Here is a 15569-nt window from a genome sequence, read left to right as displayed (position 1 = left end):
TCACGGAAGTCGTTATTCAAATGTTTTAATCCGAAATTTCCAGGCAATCGTTTTAAGTTTCTCAATCAATCATGTGATTCTAAACTGCTATCATCGATGTGATTGATTTTTATGCAATCTAAGAGATGGGTGATTTCAAAATTCCTCAACAAGGTAGAAATTACTTTCGTAATATATATCTATCGTTAAATCTATCTATCGTTAGGTAGCGCTAATAATTTGTTCTTAGTTGTGTACGTTTTAAGCACAATTTATCATATCCCAAAATGTAACACACACAAACGTTTGGTACAAGCTAACAAATATCAGACATATCAGTGTATGCAGTATATAAATTTTGTAATTGTTCTTGACGCTATGGGCATGACAAGTCACGACGCCTTCAACACAGACTTGTGTTGAAGCAGTGTTTTGAGCGTTGGCGTCTAAGCAACGCTATGGAAGATAATGTCCAAATTCCAAATTCCAAATTATTTATTTGTTAAACATAGGTATGTACAACAGTAGGTCTTAAATTTATAATAAAGTATCACTATGCTTCGCCACATGGCATACAAATAGCTACAGAGGACATGTAGCACGCATTTACAAACTAAATCTATGGTGAATAATGAAGTATACACTACATCATAGACATACAATATAACACTACATATTAAAGGGTAATAAAATTTCCTGAGTTAGACAAAAAATCTTGTATTGAGTAGTACGCTTTAGTTATTAAGAAATCATACAACATTTTTTTAAATTTCTTTAAATCATTATAATTTTTAAAATAGCAAGTACGCAGGGTGCATAGCCAACGTGCCAATCGTTAACGTTTCGTAGCGTAGTCATCTTTCTCTGTCACTCTTCCATATTAGTGCGACAGTGATAGTTGCCTTTCATTCGCTATCAATCTATATAAATCTACCGATCGTTAGGTAGCGCTAATAATTTGTTCTTAGTTGCGTACGTTTTAAGCACAATTCATCATATCTCAAAATGTAACACACAAAAGTGATTGGTAGAAGCTGGCAATATCAGCATATGCCATAAATCTTCTAAACGTTCTTGACGCTATGGACATGACAACTTACGACACCTTTAAGAGAGACCCACAACAGTCTTTCGAGCATCGACGTCTAACCATCGCTATGGAAAATAGCGTCGCTGCGCAGTTGTGCCAACGTTGCGTCGAGTCGCAGCCATAGATTTGACTAGACGCCGATGACTGGATGTCGTTCGATACCTCCCTTAGGTCGTGTCCTTTTGGCTGTGACGGGTCGCTCCGTTGAACCGTTGTCGTTTTGGGGACGACTTTGTAGCTGTAGCCAGCTCTTCGCTTCCGGTCGTTACCCAACCTCACGACCCGGTGATGCCGTTTGAGCGAGCCCGAGTATCAGGGCCTCGGTGAAGGCGACCGGCAGCTTAAGCTGGCATGAGACGCCGATGCATCGGGTAGCGTCTCCGTGTGGGGTCTCAATAAATGTTTACGCTGGATTACATCTCCGTCGCGCTGTCCTAGCTTTTGCCATAGCTCATGTGAGACTGGGGGACCTCCTCCTAATCCTTTGCAACTAATCCCACGATTAGCGTAAGATTAGATTTAACAAAAACAAATGCCATATGACCTGGAGGAACCTGACCTGAAGGAAAGCTAGGCCTTATTGGGATTAGTCCTGTTTCCTCACGATGTTTTCCTTAGCTAACAAGCGACTGATAAATGTCAAATGATTGGTACACCGACACATAAATACGGAAGAACTCAAGAGCTGGGGTTTGAACCCGTGGTCTCCCGATTTAAAGTCGCACGCTCTTACCGCTACCAAACGCTTAGTTTTGCTCGTTTACATAATATAAAATAAAAAAACATGCACACGCCGAATTTGTACCATATGTTATGTTAATTGTTCTTAGACATAATTTTAATTAATAACTTATACGTTTTCATCTCGTGCCATAACATACAATTAGTCCTTAATTAAATTTACGTATTCATTATATTATATATCGGGTTACAAACACGCCATTTTGTATAACAAGTATTTGTTAAGAGAGGGTATTTTAATTCAGTAGGTATTCATGAGATAGCGGCCCATTTCAAAGGAAAATTCGTAATACAAGCGGTAGACATCTTGCCGCGCATACATACATTCTAATCTTTGTAAATTAACCTTCAGACCAACGCTTTTCAGATTTTACCTTAATAAATAAATGGACAAAGTATACTCAAAATATCGTCTAACAACATGAAACATAGTATATATGAAAAATGCACCCTAGATCCTTACCACGAGTTTGACTCTGACATATTCGCTACCAACTACATAAACTAACTCACAATGCATCTCCCTCGTACTGACAATGGAGCAAGCGAAATGCGCTGCGTTTGAGTTACCTAAACCACGTAAAACTCATGGTGAGAGTAGGTATGTACTAGTTGAACCTAAGACCGTGCTAGGCTCACTTCGCTCAGTTAAACGGAAACTTCCAGTTGTATCACAATATATTATTTTAGTTGTCTTTGGTAGTCTTTAATATAAATAGATGTAGCTTTGTTACTAATATGCTGTTATAGTAACATTAAGTACTAAAATATTTATATTAACACAGAGTGACACTCCTAGATAAGTGTGTATAGACATATCTTGTTAAGATAAAATAACTAATTCTAATATATGTTGAAATTCGTTGTATTTTATAGATACTATAAAGTGAACTAATGTAAATAGTTAATACTAATCATGAATAAAGGATACTGGACAGATATTTAACGTGTGACTTTTTATACCTACCTACTTTCCTTGATCTCGCTCCATCTCGCTCGATCTCGCTCTCGTCCTTGAGAATGCTACGGATCTCATGGACCGAACGCCACACAAATGCATCTATTCTCGACGAACTTAACATTAAAACGAGGCTCTCCACTGTTTGCACCCAACGTGTACTTGGTTTCTTCGGCCATTTGAGCAGGACAGGGTAACTTTTTATACCTATCTGCTTTCCTTGATCTCGCTCGATCTCGCTCTTGTGCTTAAGAATGCTGCGTATCTTGTGGACTGAACGCCTCACAAATTCATCTATTCTCGACGAACTTCACATTGAAACGAGGCTCTCCACTGTTTGCACCCAAAGTGTACTTGGTATAGTACACCTGACATTACCAATATTTTTTTAAATTGCAAAGCAATATTTGATTGAAATCAATAGAGAATTGCATATCTACTGTTGGAGCAAATATCTTCATAACTAGCCATATCAATATCACACTTTGATATCTGGGCGTATGTGCGATATCAACCTTTATACAGTCGGCTCCAGTTTAGAACTATGTACTTTTTTAACATAGACATTTAGGTATTTTATAAAGAAAGGACGCCTACCACGAGTAATTTTTTTCATTCCGAACCGCCTATTCCTAATATATATCGCACTCCCGTAACGATCACTGCCCCGCCTATATGCTGCCGGCAGAGTGCGAATGGATTTAGAAAAAAGTCTCGGATTTACGAAAACGTATGGTACTTATTTTCATAAATAAATACTTATTGAATCAGGCGCGGATACAAGGGGGGGGGCCATAGGGGCAATGGCCCCCCCCTAAAACCCTGGCTCTCACATTACTAAATTGAGTAAATTTTTTTTTACCTTATTTTCTGTGCAAAAATATATGATTTTCTCAAAATGCCCCCCCCCCCCCCCCCTAAGCCAAATCTTGTATCCGCGCCTGTATTGAATCTCACGAAATAACCGTTTTCCACTAACTAAATCTTAATAAATCACTTTGATGTCGATGTCGATCGCTTCAGCATAATATATTCTAGGTTATTAGGTTTCGCTTTAAAAAAAAAGGAAAACCTATATTTCATATTTATTTTGCCACAAATAACTAATTCTTCAAACCAACCAATTTGTATCGATGTCTAAAAAAAAAGAAAATAATTATAAGTGACCCATTTATTACGAGCTCGACTGTACATCCATTAGGTACGCGTACTTACCTACGCCAACACGTAGGCACTTTGAAAAGCTAAAAGCCGCTATTTATATTTTATATACTACGGAGTGTCGTAACTGTCTCCGTCTGGAGTATGGCATTGGAGCAGGAGATGTGATGTGTACCTTAATAATAGGAAACAGGTACAGTCAGCATCAAAAGTAGCGGATCAAATAACGCTTCATAAGTATCTATCTGGCGGGAACATACTTCAAACCGTGATGAGTGGCGGAAAAAAGGAGAGGCCTTTGCCCAGCAGTGGGACACAAAATAGGCTATAATAAAAAAGTATCTACCATTCTGTAACAGCTTAACAAAAAGTGATGTCTTTAATATAGAACAACTAAGCCTGTAAAATATATACTTGTTTCAAATTTAGAGTTTTATAGTCTGTCTACTATACAAGGTGGCCCAGCGCTGGACCAGCGTGATGACCATAACCATGGGTTAAACGCAACTACCTAAACAATAGCGACATTCAGTTGTGATCTAATTGTCTCCCAAGATAGACGTGGAGGCATTAGCCCAAGCAATCTTTCTCCCCGATATAGTTCTAAAAACTTCATGATGAGGCGACGTAGCGTAGTCATCATTTTTAACCAATAAAATCGTAAATTGATACAAAACAGGAATGTCCAGATTGTCCAGTCCACACTCAACCGCGTTCGAGCACGCCTTCGGAATGGGCCAGGTGTATGTACATAATATGCGTACTATCATCGCTGGTCCACTGAACTAATGAAAAACTGACACCGTAGCCATCCCGCCGCGCCCTAAGCCATCCGACACCACTGCGCTCTCCAAGTCTCCACACGCTGGCCCACTAAGGGCCAGTCTTAAGGGCCATCGGGTAGAGGAGCCATAAGCTAATTTTCAGACTTGAGTAGAACAAAGTAAGACGGTGACATTATAAACGTGATATTTACATAATGACATTCCACACATTGTCATTTTAAATGCGTTGCAGAGATAGCTTCATGCGACTTCAGTAATTTTTAAATAATTAATGTGTCTCATAGCCGCCAAGTGGGCACCTCTGTAGAGCGCACACAGCCAATAGAAAGGTAATTCAAAAATTGGACAACAGTTATTTCTATACCATTTAATTTAACTTTTAAAGGAATAAAAGAAAATACATATAATATACATTTAAACTATTTTATTTACAAGATGCTAAATAAATAAATGCAAACTACCTAGTCATTAATAAGTTTATGTTTCTCCTGTGAACCTATCAAAGGCGTTCGACTGCTTAAGGCACGAAATTATCTTACAGAAACTATCATTCTCCTGGTTTCTTGGATCAAAATATGAATTTGAAAAATTACCTAGAAAACCGAAAGCAATTAGTAAACGTGAATGGAATGACCTCTAATTGTTTACAAATAGATACAGGCGTACCACAAGGATCAATACTGGGACTTGTACTATTTCTCATATATATCAACGACCTGCCAGCAAGTCTACCAAACGATGTAATGGTGACTCTTTTTGCGGATGATACGCACGTTGGAATAAAAGGAAGTTATACACGTGACAATATAGACAAAATTCAAAATGTTATACTTATTCTTAGAAGCAGAAGAATGAATCCAGCACTACATTTTTGGGGTATGAAATAGACAGTAAAATTGGTCATAAACACCAAATTTTCTAAATGAAATTATGCACTGTTAAAACTTAAATCATAATTGAATAAACAGTCGTTGTTATCTGTTTATTACGCATACATTCAAGCTAATATAAACTATGCAACTAGTATATGGGGAAACGAAGGAGATATCGAGAGAGTATTTAAATTACAAAAACTATCAATTAGAATATTAAATAACTTACGTAAGCATCAGTCAGCTAAAATATATTTTGCGAAGGACCGGATAATGACCGTTATCTCACTTTTTATATACAATAGTCTTCTAGAAATGCACAAGGATAATTTGAAACATAAGAAAGATATTCATAGATACAATAAGAGGAATAACGAACAGCTATGTATGCCTAAATCTAGAACTAAGAGATTATACAAGCAAGGAAATTCTATCATAGTTAATTTATTTATAAGACCTACTGCCTACAGATATAACCTCTTTATCAGAGAAGGATTTTAAAAACAAAATCCAGAGTTTTTTGAAGAAAAACCCTGTCTACTCTATAAAAGAGTTCAGTGAATTATTTATAAAAAAGTGTGTTACATATTATTAATATCGTATTTAAATTTTATTATATGTATTTTATATATAGATGTATATAGGTTTATGTATATGTTATCGTTTGCGTATTTATTCTACGGGTTTTCTACTTTTTATTTTATTTTATTATTATTGATTGCTCACGTCCTACTTTTATGTGTATCCAAAATTCTCATATTGCTACTCTTAATATTGATTTGTCTTTCACCTGTTAGTGTTCGATCTATTCGCATTTCCTCAAAGGTTAGATGGAAGAGATCCCTTTTAGGGATAAGTTCGCCTTTGTACATAACATTTGTTTTCTTGTTTAATTTTGTCTGTTTTATATTAACCTATTTATGTACAATAAAGTGACATACATACGTACATATATAAATTTTAATAACATAACTTCCGTGAGACACAGATATTAAAATGTTACAACTGGTCAAGCTCCTGACGACACTCCTCAGAACGGAGTGAAACATTTCGAGCGTTATCGACTTAAAACACGTGATGACCCGTTGTAACATATTAGTATGTATTTAGTTGCAATATATGACGTGCTAAATGTAATGTATGTTACATGGTCAAATCTTATATCATCACGCCCAAAGTTGGCAATTTTTTTATTGGACCCTTAAGAGTTAATGGGGACAATGTTACGTGACCGCTTCCCCATTTTCCTCTCTGGATTTACATTAAAGAATACATTTATTATAACGAGGTTATATTTTAATACAGGAAAGAAAATGGATATTATGTTTGTATGCAGAGGCGGTCCTCCATTATGTCTTAAGAGGGAAGAATAGATCCTAACGAAATAACGGTATTTTTTCTATTAAATTCAATTTTGGGAGAAAACGGTTTCCACTAACAAAATCTTTACAGATCACTTTGATTTTGATGTCGATCGCTTCAGCATATATTCTAGGTATAAGGGTTTCGCTTTTTTTCGTTTTGCAAATTTTGAAAAAAAGAAACCTTGTAAACCAAGTTTTTTTTTATTATTTCAATAACATATTAAAAAACACGTGGTATACTTCCCTCTTAAGCGCTTATCAAGTTATCACTGATGCGGATTCGCACGGTGCTCCGGTGTGTGAGCAAGACAGCGCTATGCACGTATATAGCGATGTCCTGCTTTTGTTCCGGAGTGGTAATAGCGTGCGGATCCAGAGACCAAATCCCGTTATCAATGTTATAATTCATTGCAAATCAGGGTTGGCAAAAATATATACCCTAAATTCGCCTTTAGTGCTAATATAGCTTCACCGTAACTAGCATCAAATCCTAATTCTGCTATAAATTGTATTGTGGGATTCAAGGGCGTAATCAACATTTGGGATTTGGAATAAGTTTTAGTATAATTTTCACAATAAAAACAGTTATAAGGCGAAGTTCGGGACGGGTGGCGAAAATATTGCCTCCTATTCTGCCTCTTTCTTTAACCAATTGTTTTTCTTTTACCCTTTATAAGGCATAAGAATGTGAGAAATTATGCAAAATTGAACCCTATCACTTTAAAATAAAGTCCAAAATCTGGTGGGAAATATATTCCTTCTGCCTTTTTTAAGGCTTAAGCTGTATCTTTTACTGAGGCACACCACTAAAGAGTATTCTATATATCTAAGTATCCATAATACGGAATATTACATGAAGCTCTGCGTAGGGGGCGCCGCTACCACATTCTGAGGGTCTACCGCAACAAGAAAATCGAAATTTTCGTTATCTAACCTCCCTATCACTCTTGCATATTCGAGCGATAAAGAGGCAGATAACTAAATTTAGAGTTTCGCGTTTCCCGGTAGGCCCTTTGTAAACAAACCGCCTTGATGCATCAATGTCATATTTTATTATCTGTGAACACTTGTCAAAAAACTGTTTAAGGCACAGTATGTATAAATTAGTCTATGGTCTATGGTTTAGGATAGGTGCTAGTGCTGCACTCTGGCGGCAGAACGTTGCATTTATATCCCCTATTCATTTTAGATATTCTTTTATACGCATCTTTTGATTGTGAATTCAATGGATATCAATTTCTTGGTAAAATTAAGTTAAGCACCAATGAATATGGGGTTCCCTATGGTAGATACTTTTTCCAACGCTGATCTACAATTAATTACAACATTGTTAACGGGGTCTGCATCAGCCTAAATAACCTGAACATATGTGACAAAATCATTACTCACACACACTCACTCACCACATAACTCAACTCAAGTATATATTGTCCACTTTTGTTTCACGGATGTTTTTTAATAAACTGAAATATTTTACAATGTGAATAAGAGCCCGGCCCGGGAAAGGATTTAGTCTGACCCGCCGCCGGTCCTTCAAAATAATGTGTAAAAAATAAATAGTGAAGAAAGTTTGCCCACCACTGATATAGGCCATACTGAGCAAATTTTACTATGGGACCAACACCGAAATCGCAAAAAAAATTACTCTCCCGAAAATGTCGTAAAACATTGCGGGTAATTTAAAAAAACGTCCTGTATAATGATGACCTAAACATATTGCACTGTGTTACATTATGAGGGTAAACTGCTTACTCAAACTACTGCTTTTGAAACAATCTAATAGACTCTGACCACACTAACTTTGCTCAAACTTATCCCTATTAACTTGATACTTGCCATAAAACTTATTGTGATCTATCTCTATTTTAAATCTATCTGAACTGGAATTATAAGAATTCAATTTCATTATAAACATCATAAAATTAGAAATTAATGATGCCATTGCCACACTTTATATTGCAATTGCCTTGCAGAGTTAGCTTCCTTCTATTCATTTAAAACAGACATAGCCATTTCTTTCGAAATATAATCACAATTTCTGTTATCAGTCCTCTCAGCTTCCTGTTCATCGGTTGACCACCAGCTTTCATCATCATCATGGATAAAGCACAGGAACAAGTCATCTTCGTATGTTGGGAAATAATATTCCGGCTGGTCCCATTTTACTTTTTTAAGTTCCCAGTGTTTCATTTCTTTTAAATGTTTCTCTAAATTTAGAGAATCATCAAAAATTGTTTCACAATATAAACACTGTTTCAAATGTATCTGCCGACGAATAAAGTTGACTATCTTGATTTTGTGGTAGAAATCTAAGCCTGCAGTAGATTTTGTAAATGAAAAATCATGTTTACGTTCCATGTGGTCTAGAATATTCTCGTATTCCATTTCTGTATGCTCGCAGAGGAGACAAGTTATCTGTGGGCCGTTTTCTTCAGTCCATTCTGACCAGTCCGGATCACTATCTACATTGGAATCACGGTCATTTTCCTCTGGAGGGTTTGGCATTCTTTGATGTTTCTGATTATGGTGTTTCTGATATTTATGCTTACTTTGTTTGTCACCTATATAATTAACCATAAAGAATTTATCATACTCCTTATTTTCCGGATTAATTCTTTTATGTCCTTTTTTCCGCATATGTTCTTTGAGAATAATCCGGTCTTTAAAGGAACCTTCACAGTAGATACATTGTAGATTATCTAGCTTGGATGCTACAGTATCTATGAGGTCATCTATGAAAATAAGGTTGTCCGGTTTAGCTATATGAAAGTTGTGTTTTTCATACAAATGATTCAAATAACTGGCTCTAGTATCTTTAGAGACATATCTGCAAAATAGGCATTCTTTTTCATAATTTTTATCTTCCCGTTCAAACTGGTGTCGCTGCAGTAGTTTTTCTAGTTTTGTTTGTTGCAAGTTTGACCGTAACTCTTTGTCTTCGGGTAGAACATCGCTGAGCAAGTAGTATTGCTCGTCTTTAGATTTTGTTCCATCAGGCTTGCTGTCCAATAACATTGTAGTACAGAAGTAAGGAAGACTTTCATCTGTAACAGAACAGAAGAAACTAATTAAAGAAAGAAATAAACTTACCTACTGAAAGTAGAATAGAACTGAATCACTTGGAAGAAAATAAGTGCTAATTATATATTAACTAACTAGTGGATAGTATTTTATTCATAGTTATTTTTTTTATTATTATTATAGCCTTTTTGTCATGGCACCCAAATGCTGTTTAATTGCTTTACTTGTTTCTGAACAGAAGACACAGAATTTATTCATAGTTATACGTAAGTTTAAAATATTTCACAATTAAACTTCTACCCATAACTTGGAGGATTTAACAACTGAAGACATCTTGTCTGTACTTTTACTGTACAAAACAGTATGTCTACTTTTGCGGGAAGGGGCATTTTAAATGACATGGCTATTTGTATGTATGTAACATACAGATAAACATCAGTTTATAAAATACATATGACCATAGGCTGAGGTTTTCGACAGTAAGCTCTTAAAGGCGACTCCAGTTATTAAATCCTCCAAGACCTATAAAGATCACTATGCCAGTGCAATATTGCAAATTTAGTGCAATCAGCAGGATCTTGTTTCAAAATAATACAGAAATTGCATTCTTGATCTGCTTACCACACTAGTGTCAATTAATACGCACAAAAACTTTATAATTACAAAAATAAATTGACCTTAACTAACCTTTAAACCTCAATCGCCAGTATCTTAAGTACTCGTACAAATCGGCTATTTGGTTCACATCGGCTATAACCAGCCTATGTTCCATGAAGAAATGTGTAAGCAAAGGTTTCTCAGCATCAGGAACCGTGAACTTCTCCTCACACAGAACACATTGACATTCACGAGTCTCATTGTCCTTAAAAATCGTAGGTTTCTCGCTTTTCTGGTGCAGTGTTAGCGGGCCGAAGAACTTTTCTTGTTTAGCCATAGTTGTTGACGACTCCTTTATTTAATTTTAGTAAAAATCAGGGCGATTCAACTACTTAGCTACAAAAATGCCAAGATTGCTATATTATAAGAATCTATATCTATTGACAAGACAAGAAAGACAAATTTGTCATAGTGACAATGACAGCTAGTAAGGCGTACGTTCAAAAGTTAGTAAATTATTTTACTTTCAATATTTACTTGTTAATATTGAGAATAACACATTCATATTTAGAATTTTATTAGAAAAACCAAACAGGTATAAACTATAAGTTTTCAATTAATATAGTTTAGCAATAATTTCATTAGAATTTAAAGTAATGGTAACAGAAGGCCTACCGCGAACCACGTTCGAAGTATTGCCTCTCTGTCGCACTTGTAAATTCGTACGTAAGTGTGACAGGGAGGCAACGTCGAACGTGATTCGCGGTTTGCCATCGTGCATCAGATTTCAATTTCAGTGTATCCCGCTCGATCTTTGATTAATGTGACAGAGACCGCATTAAAGCTAAGTTATCGGTTAGTTGCTTAACCGATAACTTAGAATTTAGAGATATATTACTATTAAAACTCAAACATAAAATTATCTATTGTGAGTTGTGACCCGTTTCAATTATTTAGTTAGATGCCATAGATACAATATCAAAGCGGCTCGAGTAAATAATAGACCTGGGGGCTTACCGCGAATTGCAGGGATCTTTCTCTTTTACTCCAATGAAGGCGTAATAGCCAATATTACGCAAAACTCTGCATAGGGGGCGCCTCTACCACATACTGAGGGCCTACCGCAAGTGACCGCGAAACACGAAAATCTAAATTTCGTTATCTGCATCCTCTATCAACTCTTGCATATTCGAGCGATAAAGTGGCCAGACAAGGAAATTTTGATTTTCGCGTTTCGCGGTATAGCCTCCGTAAACAAACCGCCTTGGTACATCAATGTCATCACTGACATTATACAATATGTATAAGTTCGTCTATGGTTTATGTGATGTGATAGTGCTGCTGCTCCCTGGCGGCAGAACACTGCAGTAAAGTAATTCCTTAGTAGAGTGACAGAGAAAAGTGCCCGCAATTTGCGAACTTCGATTTTCGCGGTTATAGCCCTGTAGCAATAACTATGAGATTTCAAGAATATTCATGTTGTTTATTTTTTATATATAGTTTCTAGCCCATTTATCAAACCTAATAAGTACCTAGGACGACACAAATTATCGTCCTAGGTAGCCTTAGGTAGGTAGAAATTAACACCTAACTAACCTAACCAAATTAGGTAAAAATAACTACCTAGAGACAAAATACAAAACAAAACTTAAAAAAAAATGAAAATCTTTTCTAAATTGCTTTCTAAGGGTTAGATATGAGGATATTAGGTATAATTTGAGGTATATTTTACAAAAAAAAAATTGAACAGTATCGAATCTGTAGAAGCCCAAACTTGGTATGTTTTGAAATGTATTTTTATTCTAATTAAAAAAAAACTGAAATGTATTGATGTGATATATTTTTAGAATCGGCTCAAAAAGTACTTTCATTTAACCGCACACGATAGGTTTCAGAAGAAAAAAAAATGTTTTCCCATACTAAACAAAGATGACGTCATAACTCCTTTCCATTTTTATTTCTTATTGGTTCTACGGGTTAAAATTGATAGTCATTTTCATACTTTTAACACAATTTGCAGTTTTTTGGGGTACCGCTAACTGAGCACTATTGTTCAAAAACAAATCAGAGTTGCATTTGATCCACATGTGGGGCAAAGTATTTAACTAGCTGGTAGAATTAACTTTTAAATGATGATTTTGAATAAGTAATAGTTTTTATACCTAACGTTCATTTTTGGTTGGTTTGAGGAAAAATGAGTTTAGGCAGATAATGAGTCTGTTATTTTAGACTACTCTATAACATATATAAATATAAATCAAATCGGAACCGGACAGTTGGGTACCTTTCCTTGTTAGTAAACCAAATTTAGGTAAGTAAAGTAGAAACTCGTTAGTATTTGTTCGTAATTAATTAAGCAAGCAAACAAACAAGGTAAGCAAACATTCCGTTTACACCCATCGCATTGTATCGCACTATCATCATTGCTACAATCCCCACTGTATTGAAAACACTTCATTTTAAATTGTAAGCTACAAGGAAACAAAGAAATAACTGCCCCAAGGCGATTTATTTAAAGTCACTTTTTCCACGAAAAACTCGCGACACTACACCAAACCCAGTGTTAATACATCAAAAGACGGCTTTTGGAAGGGTTTAAGTCACTGATAATTGAGATTTAATCACTTTAACTATATTTAAACATTAAATATGAATTACGTAGGTAAACAATGAAATGACAATTTGTGTTTGTGTGATGGAGTGACATCTACCTATCAAGACCTATCATATGAAAGAAATTTATGACAATAACTTTTTTCTACTCGTTACTATAGGTACTTACTATAATGTCTGAATTTAGACGTCCTATACCAAACTATAATCGCATACTTTTCACTATGGGCACCCGACTCAACTATAATGATTTCATTACGCAACGCTTTCGTGAACTATAATAAATTTGACCAATGACGTCTTGCCGCGGTCAAGAGGACAAAACCAAAGGATACTCGTGCTTAAGTCACTCAGAAAGCTTCGTGGCGTAAACACGGTACTCGACGCTTTCCATTAAGTATATCACGATTGTATATAATACTATTTTCAAACAACTAGATTTCTAAAGCTATTTTTTTTTTTAAGGAGATGGCGGGATGACCTGGACAGCTTCCTGAACAACTGGCCGGAGGAAACACCAAATCGGGAATCGTGGAAATCAAGGGGAGAGGCCTTTGCCCAGCAGTGGGACACTCTAACAGGCTATTAAAAGCTATTAGTTAAGAATAAAACTAAAAACAAATTTAAAAATGATTATTAAAAGTTATTATATGTAAAATTATTCCGGCAACCCTAAGACACAAATATTTATTTTTAGTTAGACAACACGGCAATCAAGAGAGTCACTTATCTCAAATGAGCCATAATCATGGCACCAGGTCTATAGCTGCAGGTAAGTATGCTGTTCTCAGAGTAAGCAATTACTTTGGGGACAGGCTCATCGAAAAGCGCTTACCATACTTACTCAACGCCTTGCCTGCAACTATCAGACAGGAGAAAAAGAAAAAAAAATAAAAGAACTTTGTTCCAACATTACCTTGATAGCATTTACACATACCTGTCCAATTTTTGCCGCAACAATTAATTAGATTTAAGACTTTATAATTATCATGTACCTAATCTATTATAGACCCACGGAACCCACAGTCAAACTGTGCAAACAGTTTTGTGGGACGTTGTATTTAATATTAAGTCAGTATCCATTGTATTTTATTGAAATAAATAATAAAAATAAATAAATAATAATAGCAGGTTTACAATCTTTTTTTCGGTATTAGTTCCACACATTCCTCATTTCTCCATGAAGTTTGTACTGTTAAAACTTTCTCAACAAATCCTAAATCATACCTAATTAATTTAAGTTACTTTTACAAAACAGTACAAACAAACTCTCATTCTGACTGGCTCACGCCATCGTAATCATATCATTGACGATTAATTATCTCCCCGTCCGCCTCAGTCTACTGGGAGTTCACTGTGCTAAGACGTTATCGTTACTAGTACTTATTAACAAGTATTACGTAACAATGAATATAATGGATTTTAAAAACAAAGTTGTGATAATCACCGGTGGGAGCTCAGGAATCGGTGCTGAAACGGCAATTCAGTTCGCAAAACTATCAGCTAAAGTTGTCATTGTTGGAAGAAATGAAGAAAAACTGAAGAAAGTCGCAGAACAATGCGAAGAAGCTCAAGGCATCAAATCGCTTATAGTCAAAGCTGATCTTACCAATGATTCCGAAGTCAAAAACATTATGGAAGAGACAGTTAAGCATTTTGGACAGATCGATGTACTCGTGAACAATGCTGGTATAGTGGCACATACGGAAATCCAAAACGGGGTGGACGATTTCGACAGAGTATTTAGTACAAACTTAAGAAGCGTATATCTTTTGACCAGCCTTGCAGTGCCTCATTTGATAAAAACTAAAGGCAACATTGTAAACATTTCCAGTGTTGCAGGCCAGAAACTGTTTCCGAATTTGACTGTCTACTGCATGTCGAAAGCTGCTCTGGACGTATTTACAAAGGGATTAGCTAAAGAACTAGCTCCAAGTGGAGTTAGAGCTAATGGAGTCAGTCCTGGTCCGGTGAAAACTGATATTTTAGTCCATGCTGGTTTAGACGAAGCTGCTATCATGAAGAATTGGGAAAAATCCAGTCTTCTGGGCAAGATATGTGTCAGCCGTGACATAGCTGACATGGTGCTGTATCTCGCGAGTGATAAGGGTAACAGTATCACGGGGAGCATCAATGTTATTGATAACGGACGACTATTGGCGTGAAGATTAGCCAAATAATTAGCTAATTTGATTAAATATGCTTCATTAAATATAATTGGTTAATTCTTGGCTGTCTTTTTTATTTTAGAAAAATTATTTCTGTACACATCGGTATCCTTACCACGAGTTGGACACTGCCATATTCACTAGCGACTGCGTAAACTAACTCACAATGCATCTTCATCGTACTGACATTCGTGCAAGCGAGATGCACTACAGTTTAGTT

The 15569-nt window shown here is 35.9% G+C and overlaps 2 protein-coding genes across 2 annotated transcripts; one reads left to right on the top strand and one right to left on the bottom strand.

The window, feature by feature from the left end:
• Positions 1 to 5123: 5123 nt before the first annotated feature.
• LOC133526295 (zinc finger protein 277) lies at positions 5124 to 11181 on the bottom strand. The gene is made up of 2 exons (XM_061862848.1): positions 10659 to 11181; positions 5124 to 9994 (listed from the first exon to the last, which is right to left on the bottom strand). Exons 1-2 carry the CDS (start codon positions 10903 to 10905, stop codon positions 8937 to 8939), a joined length of 1305 nt encoding a protein of 434 aa, XP_061718832.1. The 5' UTR covers positions 10906 to 11181; the 3' UTR covers positions 5124 to 8936.
• Positions 11182 to 14043: 2862 nt separating this feature from the next.
• On the top strand, positions 14044 to 15410 carry LOC133526302 (uncharacterized oxidoreductase TM_0325-like). Its single transcript, XM_061862858.1, has one exon. It carries the CDS (start codon positions 14588 to 14590, stop codon positions 15344 to 15346), a length of 759 nt encoding a protein of 252 aa, XP_061718842.1. The 5' UTR covers positions 14044 to 14587; the 3' UTR covers positions 15347 to 15410.
• Positions 15411 to 15569: the final 159 nt, after the last annotated feature.

This window comes from Cydia pomonella, chromosome 16 (genome assembly GCF_033807575.1).
Source record: "Cydia pomonella isolate Wapato2018A chromosome 16, ilCydPomo1, whole genome shotgun sequence".
NCBI classification, from domain to species: domain Eukaryota; kingdom Metazoa; phylum Arthropoda; class Insecta; order Lepidoptera; family Tortricidae; genus Cydia; species Cydia pomonella.
Note: the sequence above shows the minus strand (reverse complement) of the source record. Positions and strands in the feature narration are given on the sequence as shown.